The sequence below is a fragment of the Rhineura floridana genome, chromosome 14, assembly GCF_030035675.1.
Source record: "Rhineura floridana isolate rRhiFlo1 chromosome 14, rRhiFlo1.hap2, whole genome shotgun sequence".
NCBI classification, from domain to species: domain Eukaryota; kingdom Metazoa; phylum Chordata; class Lepidosauria; order Squamata; family Rhineuridae; genus Rhineura; species Rhineura floridana.
The window spans coordinates 21338742-21364970 of NC_084493.1; the positions used below are offsets into that span (position 1 = coordinate 21338742).

Here is a 26229-nt window from a genome sequence, read left to right on the forward strand (position 1 = left end):
AATTAGGTGAAATGTGGAAGTTGTTATGGGGAACAGGAACAAAGGCTTTACATAAAGAGATGAGGAGACTGATGTTAGGTGTTGTACTAGCTAACAAAAAAGCCAATACAAGCCAAATTGGGCAGCTTTACTAGAGGCTGGTGGAAAAGTTCAAATAGAAAATACTCTGTGTGACTTGAAAAAATACCAGATTTAGCCATAAAATAGCAGAATCCTAAATTGGAGGAAGGGAATCATACACCACCTGAAGTCCCAGGCTCTGGTCTGAAGGCAGATGAGGCCAACACCCTGCTGAAGCTAAGCAAGGTCAGACCTGGTCAGTGCCTGGATGAGAGACTGCTTGGGAACCATATGTAAGCTGCCTTGGGTTTCTATCATGAAAAGAACGTCGGGGTATAAATGTAATAAATAAATAAATTGGGAATTCTGTTTCTGGACGATGGTGCACTTAGGTCATTTTAGGACTGGGAACTTGTGGCCCTCCAGATGTTGCTGGACCACAACTCCTATCACTTCTGGTCATTGGCCGTGCCAGCTGGGGACTGATGGGAGTTGGAGTCCAACAACATTTGGAGTCCTACAGGCCTGTTTTTACTGGCAAGGTTATAGCCATACCTCTTAGGGGTTTAGTCCATAGGTTGCATCAGCAGCAGAGCTCTGTCGGCATCTCTGGAGTTCATCATGTTTCAGAGCCCATTTGGGCAAGTTTAAGGTTGGCTTTGAGAGTTGGTTCTTTAGCCTTGTTGTTGCTTTGCAAGGTTCCTCAGTCCCAGTTTTCTTGCACCAAGAAGCTCCTTTCCTCATCATCCTATGGAGAGAGTCAGCAAGTTTCCATTGCCACAGAGTAGGGAAGGGAAGCCTGTGGCCCTCCAGAAGTTGGTTGGCTCCAACTCCCATCATTCCTAGCCGGAATGGCCAATGGCCAGGGATAATGGAAGCTGTAGTCTAACAACATTTGGAGAACCACAGGTCCCCTGTCCCTGGCTTAGAGATGAGGCAACCTCTTCTTGTGTGCTAGGATCTCAACAGGAATAGGAATTTCAGAGGATCTTGCTTAGAGAGGTCCGCCTAGAATATATTTGCATGTATTGGGAGCCGTTCTGGTGTACAGCAGAGTCTTCCGACCAACCATAGGTGCATGCAAGGAAAAAATGTGTCCTACAGGTGATGAATGAACAGGTGCAGTGTAATATGGAAGGGCTTTTCTGTGTCTGCTCACTCTGCAGGTTGGTGGCCACTGCAAAAACATTCCTACCTTGGAGTATGGGTTCCTTGTGCAGGTAAGTAACCGTTGTTCTATGTTGGGCTTCATTCAGCTGAAGTAGTTTGACACATCTGCAGTGGCTTCTGTCACACTGAAGGTCTGGAGGAGGGGATGAAACACAGACACACAGTGTGAAATCTTTCCTTTGGGGCAGGATTCTGAGACTGGTTATTTGAGATAAAAGCTGTGGACATACCATACATTTAAAGTACATCATTTCCCCCAAAGAATCCTGGGAACTATAGTTTACCTCCCAGAGCTACAATTCCTAGAACCCTTAACAAATGACAGTTCCCAGGATTCTTTGAGGGAAATAATGTGCTTTAAATGTATGATGTGTATGCAGCCAAAGTGTTTCTGGGTGTTAATGTGTGTGCAAGTTTTTACATTGTTGCTGTGATGAACTAGCCAAGGGTGCTTGGTGCTGAATAATGATATTTTGTATTTCTTCATTTTGTCAAGGTGCTTTGAGACTTTTTTTATTCTATCAAGTGACTGAAAAATGAAACAAATAATGTAGCATAGTTCATCAAAGCACATTGCGTACATTTTGTTGTAATCCTTAAAACAACATACCTGTAAAGTAGGCCTGTATTATATAAGGCTGTTAACTCTTAGTCAATTGATTATATGAGTTTTCAATTTGCATATTGTTAAGAGTTTTCATAGATGTATTTTGCAGCAAAGTGCAGAAATAACTGATCTGTTAAGACTGGTAGTTGAGTGAATAAAAAAAAATAAGGTGAACTCACACATGCTGAAGCAGCCATGCGGCTTCCACTCAGGGAGCCATTACTAACTGAGAGCAAAGACAGGGAGAAAGGAGAGGAGCAAAGCCTGTAAAAGCAACAAACCCTTTAGACAAAGAATCAGCCGAGAAAAGAACAGATTGTCTTTCTGTCTATCACCCCCCACTGGTTCATGTCATTTGTAACATGTGTTGGTGCTTTACTCCCTGAACACATATCAGGGAAGATGATTGTTCAGAAGGGGGGAAAAACCCATTTGTTTGATATGTGTTATAGCAGCTACAGTCCATGGTTGTTCTGCTAAAGCAGGGAAGGGAAGTCTGAGGCCTTCCAGCAGTTTTGGGGCTACAATCCCATCATCCCTGACCATTGGCCATGCTGGCTGGGGCTGAGGGGAGTTGGAGAAAACTGCTTCCCCACCCCTGAGCTAAACAAATAGCAGGCCAAGGATGAGCAGGATCAGCACCCACTAGTGAGAGCTGTGCGAGCTGGGGTCTTTTACTTACACTATTTATATTAGCCACCCAATGGCATCTTTCTCTGGACAGCTCACAAAGATACAATGCAATATTTAAAAGATCATTCAAAACCACTGCAGCAGAAACATGTCCAGCAGGGGGGAGGTAGGAGAGAGAGAGAGAGAGAGAGAGAGAGAGAGAGAGCCCTAAAACCAGTTTCACAGGATAACGAAATATACAATCAGCGTATGGGGGAATCAGATTTTAAGATCTGCAAATACAACAATTTTTTAAAGTTGTTTTGTTTTGGTTGTTTTAAGGTCTGTTTTTAGGTCTGTTTTTATGATGTTTTGATGTGTTTTTAGTGCTTCTGTTTGCCACCCAGGGCTCCTGCTGGGAGGAAGGGCGGGATATAAATCAAATAATTAATAAATAAATAAGATCACAGATTTAAATTGCCTTGGAGAAGAATAAGACTGGTGCGTGGCACAATACCACATAGCTGCTCTGGAGTCATATGCTTCAAGATGTTAACCTACTTACCCTGCCCTCCAAACGCACTTCTGGTTTAGGGCTACCCGCCCTGGGGCAATTGGCAAGCTCTTATAGAAGGCTGTCTGGGAGAGAGGAGGCTGTGTAGAGAGATACCTGCCCTGTGAACCAATAGATAGCCTTATGCCAGGGTTGGGGAACCTTTTTCAGCCCGAGGGCCACATTCCCTTCTGGGTAACCATCCAGGGGCCACATGCCAGTGATGGCTGGGGCCAGAGACAAAAGTGGGTGGAGCAATGCATGTAAATGTTTACTTCCGCACTGCAGGATAGTTTCTACAACCACTCGCACACCCCTCTCTGCCCTCCATCCAGACAAGTAAGAGGCATGAACAGAGGTCAAGGACACATTCCAGCAAAGGGAAAACAGTTCAGGGGGATGAAGCTGGGCCAGGGAGGGGTGTGGCTGGAGAGTGTTCCAAGGGCCAGGCAGGAAGATCTGGAGGGTTACCTTTCTCTCCAGGGTCTGAGGTTCCCCACCTTTGCCTTATGTGGTGTTGGTCCATGTCATTGGTCCATCTAGCTTGGTATTGTTTAATCTGATGGGTGGTGGCCCTTGGGCAACAGGTCTGGGATCTGAGATCCTTTCATGGGAGATAAGGAAGACTGAACCTCTTGGGACAAGCTTGGGCAAAACACATGTACTACTGCTACTGAGATGGTCCCCCTTTCTGCAGAGGAAGAAGCTCTTCTGACCATAGAAGAATGGCCATGTGTCCTATTTTACAGAGGACAACCCTCTCATTGAAGTGCTATCAGAAGACAGCCCTGTACTTGAAGTTGTCCTCTGTTTGAAGGGCTGACTGGTACAAGTCCTGCTTAAAGGGAAAGAACCCAAAGAAGGAGGAACAGGGTCCCTGAAGATGGCCATCAAGCGTTTAGCACCTGCTGGCACTTAAAATTAAAAAGGTAGCAGAGCAGCTTTTAAACTGACTGAGGGGGGAAACCCGACAGGAGCTGAGAAAGGTCCGGTTCGGAATAAACCTCCCCCCTGGGATAAAAACCAAAGAGATGATGAAATTTTAAAAGGGGTAGGCCTAGAAGTAGGCATTGTGAGACCAGGGTCACAGGATATAAATTCAGAAGAGCAAAATTACCACAGGCCTAACCACAAGTGCCAAAGACTTGAAGAGAGACACTGCTTACAAGTGCCTGTACGCTAATGCTAGGAGCCTCCGAACCAAGATGGGAGAACTGGAGTGCTTGGTCTTAGAGAAGAGCATTGATATAGTGAGCATAACCGAGACCTGGTGGAATGGAGAAAACCAGTGGGATACGGTTATCCCTGGATATAAACTATATCGGAAGGACAGGGAAGGACGTATTGGTGGCGGAGTTGCTCTATACGTGAAAGAAGGCATTGAATCCAGCAAGCTCGAAACCCCAAAAGAGGCAGACTCCTCCACAGAATCGTTGTGGGTGGTGATACCGTGCCCCAGGAGGGACTTAATACTGGGAACGATCTATCGTCCCCCTGATCAAAATGCTCAGGGAGACCTTGAGATGAGATATGAAATTGAGGAAGCATCCAAACTAGGAAATGTGGTAGTAATGGGTGACTTCAACTACCCGGACATAGACTGGCTGCATATGTGTTCCAGTCATGACAAAGAAGCAAAGTTTCTAGATATTCTAAATGACTATTCCCTAGATCAGTTGGTCATGGAACCGACCAGAGGGACGGCAACCCTGGACTTAATCCTCAGTGGGGACTGGGACCTGGTGCGAGATGTAAGTGTTGTTGAACCGATTGGGAGCAGTGACCACAGTGCTATTAAATTAAACATACATGTAACTGGCCAATTGCCAAGAAAATCCAACACGGTCACATTTGACTTCAAAAGAGGAAACTTCACAAAAATGAGGGGATTGGTAAAAAGAAAGCTGAAAAACAAAGTCCAGAGGGTCACATCCCTCGAAAATGCTTGGAAGTTGTTTAAAAACACTATATTAGAAGCTCAACTGGAGTGCATACCGCAGATCAGAAAAGGTACCGCCAGGGCCAAGAAGATGCCAGCATGGTTAACGAGCAAAGTCAAGGAAGCTCTTAGAGGCAAAAAGTCTTCCTTCAGAAAATGGAAGTCTTGTCCAAATGAAGAATATAAAAAAGAACATAAACTCTGGCAAAAGAAATGCAAGAAGACAATAAGGGATGCTAAAAAAGATTTTGAGGAGCACATTGCTAAGAACATAAAAACCAACAACAAAAAATTCTATAAATACATTCAAAGCAGGAGACCATCTAGGGAGACAATTGGACCCTTGGATGATAAGGGAGTCAAAGGTGTACTAAAGAACGATAAGGAGATTGCAGAGAAGCTAAATGAATTCTTTGCATCTGTCTTCACAGTGGAAGATATAGGGCAGATCCCTGAACCTGAACTAACATTTGCAGGAAGGGATTCTGAGGAACTGAGACAAATAGTGGTAACGAGAGAGGAAGTTCTAAGCTTAATGGACAATATAAAAACTGACAAATCACCGGGCCCGGATGGCATCCACCCGAGAGTTCTCAAAGAACTCAAAGGTGAAATTGCTGATCTGCTAACTAAAATATGTAACTTGTCCCTTGGGTCCTCCTCCGTGCCTGAGGACTGGAAAGTGGCAAATGTAACGCCAATCTTCAAAAAGGGATCCAGAGGGGATCCCGGAAATTACAGGCCAGTTAGCTTAACTTCTGTCCCTGGAAAACTGGTAGAAAGTATAATTAAAGCTAGATTAACTAAGCACATAGAAGAACAAGCCTTGCTGAAGCAGAGCCAGCATGGCTTCTGCAAGGGAAAGTCCTGTCTCAGTAACCTATTAGAATTCTTTGAGAGTGTCAACAAGCATATAGATAGAGGTGATCCAGTGGACATAGTGTACTAAGACTTTCAAAAAGCGTTTGACAAGGTACCTCACCAAAGACTTCTGAGGAAGCTTAGCAGTCATGGAATAAGAGGAGAGGTCCTCTTGTGGATAAGGAATTGGTTAAGAAGCAGAAAGCAGAGAGTAGGAATAAACGGACAGTTCTCCCAATGGAGGGCTGTAGAAAGTGGAGTCCCTCAAGGATCAGTATTGGGACCTGTACTTTTCAACTTGTTCATTAATGACCTAGAATTAGGAGTGAGCAGTGAAGTGGCCAAGTTTGCTGACAACACTAAATTGTTCAGGGTTGTTAAAACAAAAAGGGATTGCGAAGAGCTCCAAAAAGACCTCTCCAAACTGAGTGAATGGGCGGAAAAATGGCAAATGCAATTCAATATAAACAAGTGTAAAATTATGCATATTGGAGCAAAAAATCTTAATTTCACATATACGCTCATGGGGTCTGAACTGGCGGTGACCGACCAGGAGAGAGACCTCGGGGTTGTAGTGGACAGCACGATGAAAATGTCAACCCAGTGTGCGGCAGCTGTGAAAAAGGCAAATTCCATGCTAGCGATAATTAGGAAAGGTATTGAAAATAAAACAGCCAATATCATAATGCCGTTGTATAAATCTATGGTGCGGCCGCATTTGGAATACTGTGTACAGTTCTGGTCGCCTCATCTCAAAAAGGATATTCTAGAGTTGGAAAAGGTTCAGAAGAGGGCAACCAGAATGATCAAGGGGATGGAGCGACTGCCTTACGAGGAAAGGTTGCAGCATTTGGGGCTTTTTAGTTTAGAGAAAAGGCGGGTCAGAGGAGACATGATAGAAGTGTATAAAATTATGCATGGCATTGAGAAAGTGGATAGAGAAAAGTTCTTCTCCCTCTCTCATAATACTAGAACTCGTGGACATTCAAAGAAGCTGAATGTTGGAAGATTCAGGACAGACAAAAGGAAGTACTTCTTTACTCAGTGCATAGTCAAACTATGGAATTTGCTCCCACAAGATGCAGTAATGGCCACCAGCTTGGATGGCTTTAAAAGAAGATTAGACAAATTCATGGAGGACAGGGCTATCAATGGCTACTAGCCATGATGGCTGTGCTGTGCCACCCTAGTCAGAGGCAGCATGCTTCTGAAAACCAGTTGCCGGAAGCCTCAGGAGGGAGAGTGTTCTTGCACTCAGGTCCTGCTTGCGGGCTTCCCCCAGGCACCTGGTTGGCCACTGTGAGAACAGGATGCTGGACTAGATGGGCCACTGGCCTGATCCAGCAGGCTCTTCTTATGTTCTTATGTTCTTATGAAAGCAGCCATACTAATCACCTGGTCACAGTCTTCCCCACTTTGCAGAGGTTTTACTGTAATTCTTTGGAAATTAACCATAAAAATAAGCCTATGCAGGTTTTGTGCAAATTGGGGTTTTCTTTTGTCCTGAGTGGGTGCATGTGTTTCCTTTTGACCATGCATAAGTGGCTACCTTACCTGATCTAGAAGTGGTCTCGCTCCTCTCACTCAGATTATGAAGTATGCTGAGCAGAGGATCCCCACACTGAACGAGTACTGTGTCGTGTGTGATGAACAACATGTCTTCCAGAATGGATCAATGCTGAAGGTACTGCTCCCTCTCTTTCTCTGCTGGGGTAAATGAATATATATATATATATATATGTATATATATATATATATATATATATATGTATATATATATATAAACAAGATTTATATACCACTTAATAATAATAATGCTAAAAACCTCTAAAGCAGTTTACATAAATATAAAATATTTCTAAGGAAAGCCCAATAAAATCAAGACTTTAAAAACAAGTCAACATAACAAAATGACCAAAACGGAGATAAAAATTTAGTTTTAAAAATGACTTTTATTTATTTAACAAGACATATATGCCACTTATTATTATTATTATTCATCACAAGAAAATACAAATGAAAGCTGGGGAAGATGCCATTATGGGAAGGATTCCTTTCACAGATTGCTCTGTTTGCTGAGCACAAGGTCACATCCATGCTATACATGTAAAGCACCCTTATACCACTTTAAACAGTTATGGTTTTCCTCCAAAGACTTGTGGGAATTGTAGTTTGTTAAGGGTCCTGAGAGTTGCTAGGAGACCCTTCACAGAGCCACAATTCCCAGCACCCTTAGCAATCTACAGTTCCCAGGATTCTTTGGGGAAAGCCATGACTGTTAAAGTGGTACAAGAGTGCTTTCAATGTATGGTAGGGATGTGACCCAAGAGCTGCAAACAACTGACATCCTTCCACTGGGTTTCTTGGTGGGTGAGCTGGGTAGAAACTGGAGCAATGGGGGTTGATTTGCATTATTTATAAAAGAGCAGAGTCTCTGGAGACCATATTAATGGAGTCTGAGGCAGGGGAATCCCTGCCATTCAGTAGAGAGAGGCAGCCACCTCAGGTGGCAGATGCTGGGGAACAGGATATTAGCAGCAGCCCTCCCACCCTTGCCATTTATCTAGCCAGCCCTGCACCCCCTAAACTAGTCTGTTGCCATCAGACATGGGGGGGTACACTGTCCTATTACCAGTTGGATTCTGTACGTGGTATGGGGAGGGCCACCATCTTCTCCTTCATCTCAGGCGGCAAAATGCTTTGGACAGATCCCACCATGAGACTGGGGAATGGGATGGGGGGGTACAGCAATTTTCGAGAAGTTTCAAAGAAGTTACTGTCTGTTTCCTCAGGTCAGGCAGCAGTGGCGGCTGGTGGCTCTGTCAGTGGGGCAGTGGAATCCATTCTGGGTCTTTATTCACACCTTGGACAGCTCCTTGAAAATTTGGAGTAAACCCAGAGTGGATTCCACTACCCCACTGACATAGTGCCCCCACTGTCAGGAAGGCTAGAGCTTAGAAGAGAGCTGTTGCTTCAGCAAAGAAGCAGCTCAGGCTGGGAGCTTTTATAGGAACCAGAGGCTCCAACCCCTTCCTAGCTCTCAGTCAGGCCCTGATCTGGGCAAGGGATTCCATGCACTTCCCCCTTCTCCTGAGTAACCTCACATGCAGCTAGTCAGGCATTTTGATGTGGCTCTGCAGCTCCTGCCTGCCTGACTCTCTACTCTGTTCCTGTGGCCCCCCGGGGAGAATGAGGGTAGTGGTGGTGGTCTGGAGCTGGCTAGGAATGGTGTGGGAACATCCAGTCCTGGGGTAGGATTGTTCTTCAGGTCACTGGCAGTTTGGAGATGTTCTTGGGGGTGTGGGGGAGGGTCCTGTTCATTGAGAGAGACCTCAAGGTCAGAGTCTGAGCAGGGCTGAACCCTGACAGCTGCCAAGTAGGAATGCCCCATTTGGGAATCTTGTTGCCTGCAGCTTCCACCCATGCATTGAGAGCTGTAGCCCAGTGGTAGAACACCGCCCTTGCGTGCAGAAGGTCCCAGGTTCAATTCCTGGGGATAGCTCCTGCCTGAAAACCTGGAGAGTGGCTGCCAGTCAGAGCAAACAATACCGAGCTACAGTAGATGGAGCAATGGTCTGACATGGCATAAGGCAGCTTCCTATGTTCCTATGTCATTGGACCAGGGGTCTTCTGCAGGCAGAGCAGGTACCCTGCTGCTGTTACGGTCTCCCTGGTCCATCCACTGTGAATTGCCTGGCATGCAGAGTACCTTGGGCTCCTCTCTCACTAGCTGTGCGGCTTTGTTTTCTCCCATCTTCCTCCAGCCAGCTGTGTGCACACGGGAGCTGTGTGTCTTCTCTTTCTACACTCTGGGTGTGATGTCCGGCGCTGCAGAAGAGGTGGCTACAGGAGCAGAGGTACAAGTGTTGGGATGCATCGAACCCAGGGAACCAAACAGTACTTGAGGGCTTGTCTTCAGAGCTGATTCTTGAGAGCTGGGCTTCTATTGATCTGGAGAACTCCTAGTACCACTCTTTTATCCATATAAACGAAGTGTGACTGCACCACTTGCTAGGAGTATGTGTGGTTGACACCAGCCTTTCCCAAAGTGGTGCCCTCCAGATGTTTCAGACTCCAACTCCCATCAGCCCCAGCCAGCAAGGCAAATGGCAACTGTCATCTGAAACATCTGGAGAGTCCCAGGTTGGGGACAGCCGCAATATACCAAGGAATGGAAGGCGAAGTCTCACAGATGCATGAGCTGTGTGTTTGTTTGGAGAGAGGCATCATAAGGATGGGGGAATGGGAGAATGCGGCAATTTCAGTTTCTTTCATTTTTTTCCAGTGTTAAGTTGGGTTCTCTACATTTCTCCTTCAGCTTGCTTAAAAAAAAAAGTCCTCATAAAAATTCATCAGTAAATTTCTCCTAATATACATATGATTGGATGCAATTTTGCCTAATATGTACCTTTCTGCAAAGCAATTTCCCTTAAGGTAATGCATTTTTGCATGTTGTTTTCACTGATTTTGCATTTTGAACATATTACTTGGCTGGAGAAGTGCATTACAAAATTTGGAGGTGTGTGAATTTTAAAGGATGGCTGTGTTTCAGTCCGCATATGGTTCGGAAAGGGTGTATTAGATAGATTTGCCTTTACATGCAAAGTGCATCAAATTTCTCTCCCATCCCTATGAATAGGTGTGCAATGAAGAGAGAAGCCTAACCACTGGCTCAGAAGGGAGGGGGAAACTAAATTGGAACAGCTAGCTGGAAATGTGGCCTTAAAAACCTTCCATTCCCACACTGAAGCCTCTCAGTCCTATTGGGCTGTAGGACTGTCTCGTTTATTTTCATGGAAATTAACTAATGCCTGGTTTTGTCCATCTGGGCAGCCAGAATGGAGATGGGGGGTTAGATGAGATGAGATATTGGGATGGTCACATCCCCCTCTTCAGTTGCTTCTTTCTCTCTTTCAGGTAGTGGATCTGCTGGTGGCTATGTGCCGAGCTGCCTTGGAGTCCCCACGCAAGAGCATCATCTTTGAGCCTTACCCCTCTGTTGTGGATCCCAGTGACCCTAAGACCCTTGCCTTCAATCCCAAGGTTAGTGTAAGCCAGTGGTGACTGGTGGATCCATGTCTGCGGGGCAGTGGAATCCGCTCTGAGATTTAGTCCAGACTTTGATGGAGCAGCTCAAATTGCCCCCAGCCAGTCTTCACCAGCTTTCTTTCCTAACAACAAGTCCAGGGGTGACGTTGCCTGTTGGTGTCCTCCTCTGTGGTCTCCAAGTTGCCCTTGTAGAAGGGAAGAGGATGGGGACAAATTGGAATTACTTGGCTCTGCCTGTCATTGCCTCTGGCTACACTACTGTTTAGGCTCCCTGTCTTCCATCCTACCATTTTCACAGTGGCCAACCAAATGCCTGCAGTACAGTCTGCAAACAATACCAGAGTATTCTTCTCACTTGTGATTCCCAGCAATTGATACGAGAGGCCTGACAGAGGATAATTAACTCTGTAGCATGCTTTTCCAATTGCTTAGACCAGCCTTTCCCAACAAGTGGGCCACCAGATGTTGTTGGACCACAACTCCCATCAGCCTCAGCCAGCATTGCCAATGGTCAGGAAAGATGGGAATTGTGGTCCAACAACATCTGGTAGCCCACTAGTTGAGAAAGGCTGGCTTAGACCCTCCTGGCACTCAGACCATGTGGTTTCGTGGTATTGAAATAGGGCTGGCCTATCTGTGTGTCTGATCAATTTTCTCTCCGTTTTTATTGACACACAGAAGAAGAACTATGAGAGGCTGCAGAAAGCCCTGGACAGCGTCATGTCAATCCGGGAAATGACCCAAGTATGTACCAACACATTAATTGCAAATCTTGCCCATTCCTCTCCTTGTTTGGCCGATCCCCCAGCTTTGTGTCTGGGGTGTCTCTAAGAAGGGATGCATGGCATCAGCATCTGATCCATGATATTACATATTGATGTTTATCCTAGGAATGCAGAGAAATCTTCTAAACTAAAGCATTTGAATCTGCGCCCCTCAGTATTTGTGGGAAGGTGGTGGAAGGTTATGAAATAGAGTGAAACTGTTTGCTGGTTCAGAGTGAGAGCAAGAAACCTTTCTCTTCACTCTGGTTTGGCTTTCTGATATGGTTAACACAAGAAGAGCCTGCTGGATTAGGCCATTGACCCTGCTAGTCCAGCATCCTGTTCTCACAGTGGCCAACCAGATGCCTGTGGGAAGCCCACAAGCAGGACCTGAGTGCAAGAGCACTCTCCCCTCCTGTAGTTTCCAGCAACTGGTATTCAGAATTGGTTACATAGCCAACTCTGATTATGTGATATCATGATGTCCTCACACTGGCTATGAGCCTTGGTTGGCTGGATCCTGTAGAAAACAAGAAGAAGCAACAATAAAATGGTGCCAACAAAATGCTAACAAGAAGGGCAGTGGACAGAAACGAACTACTGTGAAAAGGTCAGGTTTGGGGAAGTCTTTCAGGAGAAAACTCTGGGTCCTGAAAAATATTTGCCTATGAAAATTTTGTGTGTTTTTCGGGTGAAGTAAATTCACAAGAGAAAGAGGGAGTTAGCAAAGACCAGAACAGAGATGATATAATACTCAAATTATCTGTTCCAGGAATCCAAAGTAAGCCTCATTGCCCTTCCTGTCAGGCCCTTTTAATTAATTGTTGTTGGTGTGTGTTCCTAGATCTGGCTGAGGTGGGAGTACTGTTGTGCTTGTTGTGATTATAACGCTGCTGTAATTGTTCCTGCTGCTCTTTGTCACCAGGGTTCCTACCTGGAGATCAAGAAACAAATGGACAAGTTGGACCCTCTGGCTCATCCTCTCCTACAATGGTAAGGAAGGAAGGAAGGAAGGAAGGAAGGAAGGAAGGAAGGAAGGAAGGAAGGAAGGAAGGAAGGAAGGAAGGAAGGAAGGAAGGAAGGAAGGAAGGAAGGAAGAGACGTTGTTGTGCAGAGATTGGAAGGTGCCAGTGATGAAGGAGAACACCACTTGGTCGCAAGAAGTGCGTGTGGGGATAGTGAGTGAGTGACAGTGGTAGGGGGAGGGCCATAGCTCAGTGCTTGAGCATCTGTTATGCGTGCAAAATGTCCCAGATTCAATCCTTAGCTTCTCCAGGAAGGGCTGGGAGGGCTGCCTACCTGAAACCATGGAGAGCCATTGCCAGTCTGTGTAGACAGTACTGAGCTTGATGGACAAAAGATCTGACTTAGGCATAAGGCAGCTTCCTATGTTTCTGATAGGTCGTTGTCTCCAGTGGCTGTGAGATCCCAAGTAAGCACACTTTGAAGTATGTCCCACAAAATCATGATTTAAGTCCTCCCCCTTTTTAAAAAATGCTTATATTTACATTTTTTTTAAAAAAGTAAAAAAACTTTGTCCACATTTAAATAGAACATCTGCAGGATTTCAGTTACAAAAAATGTCTGAGCAATTAAATACAATTTGTATTGTTTCAAAAGGTATAGAAGTGCACGTGGGGACAGTGAGGGGTGAATAGATCATTGTCCTCAAAGGCTGTGAGAGCCTAAGCAAGCTTACTCGGAAGTAGGGGCGGGTTCTGTCGGCCGGTGCTGGCCGGTATCGATTCGAGTTCATTCTTTGTTTGCTAGCCGCTGCTTTTACCAATCTGTTTTTTTCCTTGCAAAAATTATTGATATTAATATCAATAATTTTAAAGGAAATATCAGTAATTTTAAAGGAAATATCAATCAATAAAAGGAAATATTGATAAAATTATTGTTCTTAGTATTGATATTTTAGAGGCTGATTTTTTTTAAATCCGTTTTTGAAAATATGCACAGAAGATTGCTACATAAAAATCTGATCAGTAATGATAGAGAATAAGCAAATTAATGGAAAATTCAGTACCAAATCTGAATTGGGTGGAATTCTAGCACATCCCTACTTGGAAGTATATGCTACAAAATCTTGCCTTGACTTCAGAGTTTTGAGGATTAGATGGATGCACCAGATTGTGCAGTGGTTGCCCCAATCTCCACTCTGATGTTGTGAGACCAAGACTGACTGGTCCAAAATGGTTACCCAACATGACATAATGTTGCATTGCTGCCCACTTGGGAAGTCTTTCAACACAGTTGCCATGACAGCATGCACTTCACCAGACGTGGATGGACAAATAGTCTTGCCCTGCTAGAGCAAATGGGTTGTATTCAACTAAGTGCTACTCAGAGCAGACCTATTGAAATTAATGACCCTAAATTAGTCATGTCTATTAACTTCAATGGGTGTATTCTGGGTAGGACTAGCACTGAATACCACCCTATGGTAAGATGCTATACCAATGGCATAAGCTGGTGTCTTCTTGTCTGGGTTTCAGATCGACCAATGGTGGAGTGGGCATGGGTTCTCCAGCATTCTAACAGGCTCTCTGTCCTCCCTAGGATAATCTCCAGCAACAGGTCTCACATTGTCAAGCTACCTCTCAGCAGGGTAAGTGATCACTCCTCCGTTCAGCCATCCCACTAACAAGGTGGGTCATGAAGTTGAGGGGACCACATCTCAGTGGCAGAGCACATGCTTTGCATGGTGAAGTTCCCATATTTAATATGTAGCATCTCCAGACCTCCAGTAGGGCTGGGAGTGATTCCTGCCTGAAATCCTAGGTGTCCACTGCCAGTCAGTGTTGACAGTACTGAGCTAGACGGACCAATGATCTGACTTGGTAAAAATGAGCTTCTTATGGGGATTAGCCACATTCATGGAGGAATCAAATCGAATCTTTATTATGGTCAGTGACCAGCACAGAAAGCATTCAGAAACAGCATAGTACATATCATCTAAATACATAAAATAGAATCAAATAGCATAAAATAATATATCATAGAACCAAGTAAGATATAGGTATTTGCGGTGCCCTGTTTTAATGAGCAGGTTCTCAGGGCCTGGAAGCAGCTTTCTAAATTATGAGGTGTTTTTAAAATAGAAGGAAAGGCAGACAGCTGGATCTGGAGAGGAAGGAAGCAACTTCCTTGCATGATGGCCCTCTCTCTCTCTCTCTCTCTGTCTCTCTCTCTCTCTGCTTTTTGTTTCCTCTCTTGCCTCCCTCTTTCCCTTTCATGTGGGTCTGTTTCCCTTGGTAGCAGCTGAAATTTATGCACACCTCACACCAGTTCCTCCTGCTGAGCAGCCCTCCTGCCAAGGAGGCCCGCTTCCGAACGGCCAAGAAGCTGTACGGCAGCACTTTCGCCTTCCAGTAAGTTTGGACGACCCACTGTGTCTGAGCGTGTGTGTGTTTGTTTGTTTTTTTAGAAATTCCCTTAGGCTAAAAGCTTGCCCTTCATTTAAAATGGTATTTCCTGGCCTTAGTCCTGCTTCTCCTCACATCATTGTTGGAGTAGTAGTAATAGTAGTAGTGTTGTTATATGCCTTCAAGTCGATTACGACTTATGGCGACCCTATGAATCTTTTGGATATATTCATAGAGTTTTCATGGTAAGAGGTATTCAGAGGTGGTTTATCATTGCCTTCCTCTAAGCCTATGGCACCCGGAATTCCCAGGCGGTCTCTCATCCAAGTGCTAACCAGGCCTGACCCTGCTTAGCTTCCGAGATCAGATGGGATCGGGCGTGTTGAGGGTAGTATGGCCATAGAGTAGTAGTGGTGGTAGTGGTGGTGGTAGTAGTAGTAGTAGTAGTAGTAGTAGTAGTAGTAATATAATTTACAAGTGGGATCTGCAACAAAATGTTGCAGCATGGAGCGTTTATGACCAGCCAGCCATGCCCTTTCCCAGGATGCTCCATTCTTCCCCTCCCCCCATCCCCACATCCCCAGATTTCTGTTTTCTCTCTCCAGGAACTCAGCATTTTGTGCCCACTGAGCATGCACAGTTGGGATTTCTCTCCTTAGTTTTTCCCCCTAAAGAATGTTTGTACTTCTGTAAACCTTTGGGTTTCCCCTAACCTGCTGATACCATCCTCTTGTGCATGAGTGCATAAAGATCCATACACAAAACGTGTTCAATAAGACACCTTGGACTGTGTTCCCTGTCCACTAGTACGAGGACTTGCACTAGCAGATGGGTGAGTTTTAATGTGCTGCAACTGTTGTGTTAGTGGAAGCTTGTTGCGCATCCTATTGTGCAACAATGTTACCAACAATCTGCTTAGCAGCCTTTCCCAATCTTTGGGTCCCCAGATGCTGTTGGACTACAACTTCAGTCATACCAGCCAGCATGGCCAACAGTCAGGAATGATGGGAATTGGTAGTCCAGCAACATCTAGGGACACGAGGGTTGGGAAAGGCTGTGCTCATGCATTCTATTGCACAACAATGTTCTGCTGGCACAAAACATTTTGTCAGCAGAACAAATGCATCATTAAATAACTTTAACTCAGTGCTGCATTGGGTACAATCCCTTGTGAATTTATTCTGTTGCTTTTTGACATCAGACTTGCTGGGGATGTGTATGCAATTGCGCAGAACCAGCATTTTGGTAGAGAAAGTGAAATACCCATTCCAGGAGGAAGAAATGTGTGCAATGAGGAATGATTAATTACCCAGACAGTTAAATGTCAGACAAGAAATTAATTGAAATTTGACAAGACCGTACATATTCACAAATATCTTTGAGCCAAAATATCTCTAAATTATTTTCTGAGATATTCCTGATTTTTCTTTTTTCTCCTCTAGGACTGTCGCAGAATTTCAGTCCTTCCCCTGGAGAACATGCGGCAAAAATGGCCTCCCCAATTTCTCCATCTGTGAAATTTGGGTGCAGCTGTGGATCCAGTTTTAATATCGTTTGATATCATTTTAATATTGTCGAAGGAAGCCATGAGCTTGGCCCCTCCTCCTTCCCAGCCCTCCTCTCTGAACCCTTTGCTTCCTTCGTCCACCAGTATGCACTAACAATGGAGTTTCATTCAGCATTAAGTGAGCTGAAATTATCCAAAGAGAATTTTCTGAGAAAGACTGTTGGAAAATTTCACACATCCCTGAATATTTGGCAAAATACCCCCCCCCCCATTTTGCTGCCTACAAGAGAGCATGGAGAATTTTGGGAGGCTCTTTTCGCCTAGCCCTAAGATCAATCAGTATCTGGGTAAACTTGAAGATTGTGGGAAGAGAACTTGGGAAGAGATGTGTTCTGCTCAGGAGGAATCTCTTTATACAGCTCTTGTGTAATGAACAAGAACAAAAATAAAATGACAGTGGAGGAAGAAGGGGGAGAAGAGATGGAAGAGAAAGGGAGGGAGTAGGAATCTTACTCCTGAAGCATTGTACATATGTGCGTCAGTTGTGTGGAGAGAGATAACTAAAGCATGAGGGATAGCAAGACTGTTGCTTGATGATAACAGTGACCTCGTTCAACAGGGAAGGGTCATACCTCAGTGGGAGAGCATCTGCCTTGCATGCAGAAGATCCCAGGTTCAATCCCCAGCATCTCCAGGTAGTACTGGGAGAGATCCCTGTCTGAAATCCTAGAGAGCCACTGCCAGTCAGTGTAGACAATACTGAGCTAGATGGACCAGTGGTTTGACTCAACATAAGACAGCTTCCTAGGTTTTTATGTCACAATCAAAGCGTAGTTTTGTTACCAGGGTTGAGCTTCGGGCTTGCATGATCCTTCCTCCCTTTCCTTTTGTCATCTCCTCTGACCCCTCCACCAAACCATCCTTTGCTGTGACATCCAAATCCAGCAAACGATGATGACTGCAAATCATAGTTTGCTACCAAAGCAGAACGGAAGCCCAGCTCAGTCAAGGGCGTGCCTGAGTCTAAAGCATGGTCCCAAGGCCTGCCTGAATCAATTGGGACAATCTGAATAAATGCATCAGTTTAAAAACACATGCACACCACTAGACCATTTGCCATTGCACAGTCTATCCAATCTATAATTATTAGGGCTGGTAATTAGTCAATCATTTAGATCAGGGCTGGGCAGACTTTAGGCTTGGGCGATCTAGTTTGTTTTTGAAAGGAACAGGTTGATCCACCAACCAGAACTTGATGCAAAAGACATATAATTAAAAGAATTATGAGGCCAGAAATTTGGGGTTCATTTGAACATCAGAACTGAATGGAGCTCACAGTCTTTCCACACTAGGGCTGAGGGAGAAATTTGTTTTCATTTAAAGGTGAACATACCTAATTTACACTTGCCAAAACAATATGCAGACCAAAACACAGCCGTCCTTTGAATGAGGTGGCCATTTGTTTATTTATTTATTTTATATTTATGATTACATTCTGGTCGCCTCAGCTCAAAAAGGATATTATAGAGTTGGAAAAGGTTCAGAAGAGGGCAATCAGAATGATCAAGGGGATGGAGCGACTCCCTTACGAGGAAAGGTTGCGGCATTTGGGGCTTTTTAGTTTAGAGAAAAGGCGGGTCAGAGGAGACATGATAGAAGTGTATAAAATTATGCATGGCATTGAGAAAGTGGATAGAGAAAAGTTCTTCTCCCTCTCTCATAATACTAGAACTTGTGGACATTCAAAGAAGCTGAATGTTGGAAGATTCAGGACAGACAAAAGGAAGTACTTCTTTACTCAGTGCATAGTCAAACTATGGAATTTGCTCCCACAAGATGCAGTAATGGCCACCAGCTTGGATGGCTTTAAAAGAAGATTAGACAAATTCATGGAGGACAGGGCTATCAATGGCTACTAGCCATGATGGCTGTGCTGTGCCACCCTAGTCAGAGGCAGCATGCTTCTGAAAACCAGTTGCCGGAAGCCTCAGGAGGGAGAGTGTTCTTGCACTCGGGTCCTGCTTGCGGGCTTCCCCCAGGCACCTGGTTGGCCACTGTGAGAACAGGATGCTGGACTAGATGGGCCACTGGCCTGATCCAGCAGGCTCTTCTTATGTTCTTATGTTCTTATATCCCACCTTTCTTCGAAGGAGATCAAGGTGACATACCAACATGCTTCTCCCCCTCCCAATTTTATCTTCACAACAACCCTGTGAAGTAGGTTAGGCTGAGAGACTGTGACTGGCCCAAGGTTGCCCAGAAATCTTCATACCTGAGCGGGGATTTGAATCTTGGTCTCCCACATTCCAGTCTGACATTCTAACTGTTACACCACACTGACTCTGTTGCTGCTATTGATAAAGTACTGGGAATCAGGAATCCATGCCAAGCTACAGTAAGTCACCCAGAGGTCTCCTAGATGATCCCAATCTACCTACTGGTTATCCCTGGTTATCGAACAATTAAAAAACATGCTCCTAATTAATTGGGTAGAAATTCTGTTTTTAAAATGTTTTAATGCAGGTGCTTATAAATCCATGAGTGGCACTAGCAGCTCTCTTCTCAGTTAGAAAATACACTCTTCCCTCTCTCACGTCAGAACTATTTTCATTTATATGCAAAAAGGCCATGGAATTAATTGACTAACATCTCTTTGAGTGACAGCGTTGTTGTCATTGTGGTAGTAGTAATAAAATCTGCATTATCCCCCCCTCCCCAATTTTGCTGCTGGAGTAAATAACGTCGAGAACCTGCAGCCCTCCAGATGTTTCTGAACTTCAACTCCCTCGTCATTGGCATTCTTGCTGGGACTGATGGGAGTTGTCGTTCAGCAACATCTGGAGCAAACGTTCTCCTGTCCTAGAGTAAATCCTGCACACTGAACAAAACAGCAGACTATTGGATGCTTGTGCTTCTATTTTTTGTGTCCCCTACAGAATCTGAATATGTGGGGGGAGTTTTTTCAGTTTTATTTTGTTTTTTTGGCAATGGTCTGAATTCAACAGTGTCCACAGGCAGGTGACTGCACAGACTGTTTCTGTGGATGCATGAGCTCTAGGGGATGGTGTGAGGGTGCCACAAGGTTTGTTTGTGTGTGTGGTCTGTGTGTGTGTGTGGTCTGTGGTAAGGCCAAGTACTGGTGAGTTGACCAGTTTCTCTCCCCCTGCAGTGGCTCTCACATTGAGAACTGGCACTCCATTCTGCGCAATGGGCTGGTCAATGCATCCTACACCAAACTGCAGGTAAGGAACACCTGCAGGCTCTTGATGTTCCCCGTAGCCAGATCAGCCCCCCCCCACTACATGACAGAGAACTTCCTGGGCATAAGATGAGTCTGGTGGCTCTGATGTCAGTGGGGCAGTGAGTCTGCTCTGGGATTTAGCCCAAACTTTCAAGGAGCTGCCCAAGGTGTCAAACCTATTTTGGGACTAGGTTTCAGCATCTTGGATAGCTCATTCAAAGTTTGAGCTAAAACCCAGGGGAGATTCACTGCCTCACTGCTATTGGGGCCCCCAGTCTGTTCTGCATAAGGTGCTAGTCCTACTCAGAGGAGATGGGCGAGAAATTCAATTCAGTTTGCATTTCAAGCCAAATCTATCAAATGTGCACTTTCCAAACCAATATGAGAACTGAAACACAGCCATCCTTCGAAATTTGTGGCGTCCTTTGAGGCCAGCATTCCTTGTTTGAGGAGCCAGCAACCCAGAACTGGTGAGCCACACCACCTTCTGAGAGCTATTCTGCACCCCACAACTTCTGTATTTGTTTGCAAGTATTTGTACATTGCTTTTCAACTCTTAACAGTCCTCAAAGCAATCTACAATAATAAAATCAGGTTTTATTATTTTATCCCGCCTTTCCTCCAATGAGCTTGAGATGGCATACACGATTCCCTCCCATAGTGTCCTCACAACAATCCTGTGAGGTAGGCTAGGTGGAAAGAAAATGATTGGCACAAAGTCACCCAGTGAGCTTTTTGGCTGAGTGAAGATTTGAACCTGGATCTCTGCAGTCCCAGTCCAACACTCTTAACTAATCAGAAATTTACAGGCAGATGATATTGCTGTCGTAATAACAGATCTGGAGATACCAGGTGCTGTCAGTGGGGTAAACGATGGCTCTGCTGCCCTGATAGATGCATGGCAGAGGGTCCCAGGTTCAATCCCTGGCATCTCCAGGTAGGTCTGCTGTGTGAAATGCTGGAGAGCTGCTGCTAGTCAGTGTAGACAATATTGAGCCAGATGCACAGGAGGCTGGTCCAGTAGGGCAAATGGGGCACTATCCCTAACCCAGAGCTTGGAAAAGTTACTTTTTTTGAACTACAACTCCCATCAGCCCAATCCAGTGGCCATTCTGACAGGGGATGATGGGAGTTGTAGTTCAAAAAAGTAACTTTGCCAAGCTCTGCTTAACACAACCTCAGCCAGCCCACACCAGCCTGTCCTCTTACCTACGACCAGTCTCAGGAGGCGGCTTTGCCTTTCAGCTACTCCTTAGTCTGAGTGTCTCCGGTGTAGAACTTGGCAGGGAGAAGAAAAACTAGAATGAGTTGACTCCGCCTGCTCTTGGCTGGAGCACTACCTACTGTTGACCTTCCTCCTTTATGCCCTACCAGTCCTAATGGACACCAGCCACGACTGGCTAGATCAGCCTTTCCCAACCAGTGTGCCTCCAGATGTTGTTGGACCACAGTTCCCATCTTTCCTGGCCATTGGCAATGCTGGCTGAGGCTGATGGGAGTTGTGGTCCAACAGCATCTGGAGGCACACTGGTTGGGAAAGGCTGGGCTAGATTGACCAGAAGCCTGACTTGGTGTAAAGCAGTTTCCAGTGCTCTTATGTTCAGGGGAGTTGGGGGATACTTGACAGCCCTCTCTCCAGTTCACTAGGTACTCCTGTTGCCACTCCTGTTTTTCTCAGTAGATTGCATGAATAGCTCCCCATCAGGGCTGGAGTCCGGGGGCTTAAGGGGCCAATCCCCCCCTTGTTCTGATCCTTTCTGTTCCCACAGCACAGTAAAGAAAAACATACTAAAAATAGTTAAAAGCATTCTACAACACAATTACAATTAAAAAATGTCCCAAAAATTCTAAAACACAGTTAAAATATTCTAAAACACAGAATGGTCCTCTTCAGCCATCAAATACCTGGGTCAACAGGAATGTTTTCAAATTCCTCCTGAAGGCTAACAGTGATGGAGACAGACACACTTCACTGGGGAGGGCATTTCACAAGTGGGGAGCCAGCACTGAAAAGCCCTATCATAGCTCAGTGCTAACCAGTCAGCGGCTGGTGGCAGCAGCACCACCAAGGCCTCGCCTGCTGATCGTAGGGTCTGAGATGGTTGATGCTGGGGAAGGTGCTCTTTTAGATATAATGGTCCACTCCTTGAGATGGCAACGTGCAGGACCTCCTTTCCAATGTGGGAAGCCAGTACTGCCACATGGGAGGAGGAAGAGGCCCTTCCTTCTTACTCTGCTGAGTAGGGCCCTGGACATCTGCCCCAAAATCCTGCCCTGATGGCAGTGCTGAATGAAGGGAAAGCTGAACATTCAGTAAGGACAGGCATACCAGAGAGTTTGTGGATGCTCACACCATACTGTACCCCCTTCTCTGGCCTGTACACACACACACAGACATATATATTTGGCTCACATTGGTGTTTTTCTGCAAGCTGCATGGAGCAGCCTATGGCAAAGGCATCTATTTGAGCCCCATCTCCAGTATTTCCTTTGGATATTCAGGTAAGCGGCTCTCTCTTTGTCCTCTTCCATCTGTCAGTGCACCCTTTTGTCCTGCAGACATGCTTGCCTTGCATCCAAGAGCCGCTCCCCCTCTGTGTGTGTCTCTCCATTCACATGCCAGGCTCCTGGGGAGCTTTGAATGCTCAGGGCGGGCTGAAGGGGAGGACTGGCCTATGTGCACCTGTGTTGACTTCCAGCCCCTGTCATGGGCATACCATCGCCTTGCAGACACTGCCTTGGGACTCAGATTGTTACAAAACTTAATGGCGATCTGCCTCATTTCCTCTCTGTGGATCCAAACTCTATGGAAGAAGGCCCAAGCCTCTGGTGCACGTTCTTCATAGCATTGATGGGCTGCAAATGCACCAGATGTTCCATCTGTTCCCAGGGAATGAATTCCTTCGATTGCATGGGAAAGGTGCGATTTGCTTGTGCTGGGCCATAGAAATGGGTGGTTTCTGCTGTGTCCACTGTGGCAGGTTTGGTGTTGTTGGATTGGATGCATGAGAAGGGCAGCTATAAGACCGAAGCAGCATGCCCCCATTTCTCCCACCCCAGGGGGAAGGCAGGCCATTGTGGTTCCAGTCTTTTGACTGTGTCTTCCATTGACTAGTGGACAATGAGAACGCCTGTTGAATAGACCAGTTGATTGGCTTGCTATCTTAGCTAGGGCTGTAGCTCAGTGGTAGATGCTTATATTTCTCATGCCCAAGGCCTCAGGTTCAATTCCTCAGGCTCTCCAGTTAAAGAAAACAAATGATATTGGGAAGCAGTGCAGGGGATGACTCTTGGAGACCTGCTGCCCATCAGCATAGACAACACTGGACCAATGGCTGGACTTGGTATGAGGCAGCTTCCTGTTCTATTGACCATTTGGGTGTCTCATTCCAGAAGGCTGGATTTTGGTGTCCAGGGTACTTCTGCAGCTGCCTGTGTAGCCCATGGTCTGGCAAAATGTCTAGCTCCTGTGCAATTTGTATATATATCAAGTCATTCATTACATTTCTGGCAGATTTACAATTATACCTCTGGGTCTGAAAAGATTATATGAGAAAAATTGTGATCGGGGACAGTTGTCAGCTGTTGGAAATTCTGAAGCCCTCTAGGCGTCCTTTTTATTTTGCATTAATGATGATTTGTGCTCATGAAGCTATCAGGGAGGTCACACATAATCTCTCTTTCAGTACTATTTGTGCCTTCAAATGTTTGGGATACTCACATCATTTCATTTCCAACCAGTGCATATCCCATAAGTTCCTGTTGGAAACCCTTAACTCTGGATGCCACAAATGTTCTGCTTTAATTTTTGTCCTGTTTTTGTTGCACTATGGCACCTACAGACAGCAATGTGATAGCATTGGGGAAGCATCCCAGAACAAATTAAAGTAGAATAAACCCACCACAAATTATTGTTGTGGCCACATTCACATCATACACTTATTCTATTAATATTCCACTTTAAACAGTCATGGCTTCCCCCAGAGAATCCTGGGAAGGGTAGTTTGTGAAGGGTGCGACAGATGTTAGGAGACCTCTGTTCCCCTTACAGAGCAACAAATCTCAGTGTGGCTTAACATTTAGTCCCTCTTTCCAGAGAACTCTGGGAATTGTAGCTCTATGAGGGGGAAATAGGGGTTTCCTTGCAACTCTCAACACCCTTTTCAAACTACACTTCCCAGGAGTCTTTGGAAGAAGCCATGACTGTTTCAAGTGGTATGATAGTAGAATAAATGTATGGTGTGAAAGTGGCCCTACTAGTCAAGAACATGTTGCAGAATACACCCACAAGACAACACCAGTCTGGAGGGGCCCTTTCCTTACTTTGAGAGAAAAAAATGTACCAGCAGATTGAGTCATTGCTGATATCATAAGGAGGAATGGTGATGGCAGTGGCTTTCTTGGTACCAGAAATGACAGGAAATGGGAGCATTCTGAAAGTTGCATTGCTTGAAACAAAGCAGTGGTGATGGTGATATTGCTACCTCTGCAAAGCCTTGTGGGCCAGTCTGCAGATCTGAGGATAGTGTGTGATGCTCAGAAATATCAGAATGGGGGCTTCTGGATTAAAGGGTGGCTCCTGAAGAGTTTGAGAATCATTTACCTACTAGGTCTGTGACGCCATTGTTGTTAATTTCATTTCTGCCCTGCCCTATCTTCAGGGAGTTAATGGGACCATACAAGGTAATCCCCCCTTTGTTTTATCCTCACAACAGCCCTGTGAGGTAGGTTAGGCAGAGAGGGTGAGTAGGCCAAGACCACCCAGTGAGCTTCAGAGCTGAGCAGGGATGCTGTCAGTTGCTGTTGGGCCACAGCGAATGGATGGAAATGGCATCCTTCTGGGCCAGATCACAGAACGTGAGAGCCATCTTTGAGGGAGTGTTTGTATTAGGGATGGGTGAGAAATTCAATTTAGTTTGTGTTTCAAGCAGAATCTATCAAATCCGCACTTTCCGAAAACAATACGAGAACCGAATCACAGCCACCCTTTGAAATTCGCACTTACAGTAGGGCCCCACTCATACGGCAGGTTAAGTCCTGGACCCCCGCTGTAAAGCGGAACTCATTGAATACAATGGCACGCGATGCCCGAAAACCACCGTAAAAGCGGAACAAGCGCCGTATGAGTGGGGCTTTAGTCGAATTGCGTCTAATTCAGACTGCTGTATTAGCGAAGCGCTGTAAAGCAGGGCCCTACTATATCTGAATTTTGCAATACAGTTCTCCAACCAAACAATGTTTACAAAAATGCATATGCTAGGGGAAAGTGTGCATTAAGATGAATACAGGAATACAAAAATGTGTATATCAGTCAAAACTGCCTACAAAAATGTGTTTATTAGACGTTAGCACTAGAACGCTGGAGAATTTTCATGAGGATTTTTTTTTTAAATTGCAAATTGCTGCAGAAATGTGGAGAACTGCATTTCAGATTGGAAAAATGAGAAATGGAGAGAACTGAAACTGACGGATCTTTCCATCCCTAGAGCTATGTCTTCATCATAGCTTTGGTGGAGACCAAGAAAGAGGGCACAAAAGGAACCTCTGTGCAGTTGCTCTGAGAAAAGCCGCCACCTGCTGTCTCCCTACCGTGCCCTGCTTGCTCTTCCAAGTGCCCAGCAACCTAGAAAATGGGGATTTACTCCTTGCCCACACAATGCTGCTGCCTACCACATGCATTCCAGAGTGATGTCTTTCCTGTTGGCCCTTTGCAGTCATATCTTGCATTCAGGTTTACAGGATTTGAGTCCAGTGTTTGATTTATTTATGTCCCTGTTAAGATCAACAGCCCACCCTATCCCTACAATGCTGGGGTGTACCAGAACTGCTGCTAAAAGTGGGAGGAAACAGGCAGGAAGAAAAGAGAGCTGCCCCAAAGATAATCACCCATTATCATCATTGACCTTAGACATTGGAGACCTGGAACTCTAAGAACTGACATAATCCTCTTTCTTCGCTGGTAAGAGGTTGTTCAGCTAATCTCATTCATCCACAAAACAACCTTGTGAGAGAGGTTATTATTGTCCCCATTTTACAGAGAGCTTGAGATCAGAAGATAGGGAAAGGGCCACAGCCATTCCGTGAGTTTGTGGTTAAGATGACTGGTATTAAAGCACAGAAGAATGTGGATTAAGTAGCTACCGCTGGTCCCTCAACAGGTAGGGCAGCTCCTGCCCCTTTAACAGTTGTGCAGAAAAAGGAATCTCGGCAGGTATAGCTTACCAGGCAAGAAATCCCCTCTTCTGCAAAACTGTTAAAGGGGCAGGAGCCCTGTCCTCTTTTTGATCTGGACACCCATGTGTGTCATGATCAGGGATTTCATGTTTGCGGGGGGTGGGGAGTGTAGCTGCCAAAGACATTCAACAGTTAGGGGACTGGCCAGCTCAGTGGTGAAGCTTCTGCCTTGCAAGCAGAAGGTCCCAGGTTCAGTCCAATGGCATTTCCAGGTAGTGCTGTGGGAGAGATCCCTGCCTGAAACCCTGGCGAGGCGCCGCCAGT

General features: G+C 45.4%; 1 protein-coding gene and 1 pseudogene across 4 annotated transcripts in view; one reads left to right on the forward strand and one right to left on the reverse strand.

Annotated features, from left to right (window-relative positions):
* PARP6 (poly(ADP-ribose) polymerase family member 6) overlaps positions 1-26229 on the forward strand; it is a 64572-nt gene that overhangs the window by 34073 nt on the left and 4270 nt on the right. The window contains exons 10-19 of one of the 4 annotated variants that reach the window (XM_061594907.1): positions 1227-1280; positions 7391-7486; positions 9567-9659; positions 10720-10845; positions 11530-11595; positions 12541-12608; positions 14178-14226; positions 14877-14989; positions 19660-19732; positions 22164-22233. In XM_061594907.1, the coding sequence (XP_061450891.1) occupies positions 1227-1280; positions 7391-7486; positions 9567-9659; positions 10720-10845; positions 11530-11595; positions 12541-12608; positions 14178-14226; positions 14877-14989; positions 19660-19732; positions 22164-22233 (808 nt within the window). Of the gene's footprint in view, positions 1-1226; positions 1281-7390; positions 7487-9566; positions 9660-10719; positions 10846-11529; positions 11596-12540; positions 12609-14177; positions 14227-14876; positions 14990-16425; positions 17124-19659; positions 19733-22163; positions 22234-26229 lie in introns of those variants that run through there. The other 3 variants (XM_061594904.1, XM_061594905.1, XM_061594906.1) reach the window with 3 other exon arrangements.
* On the reverse strand, positions 15270-15388 carry LOC133370142 (5S ribosomal RNA; annotated as a pseudogene).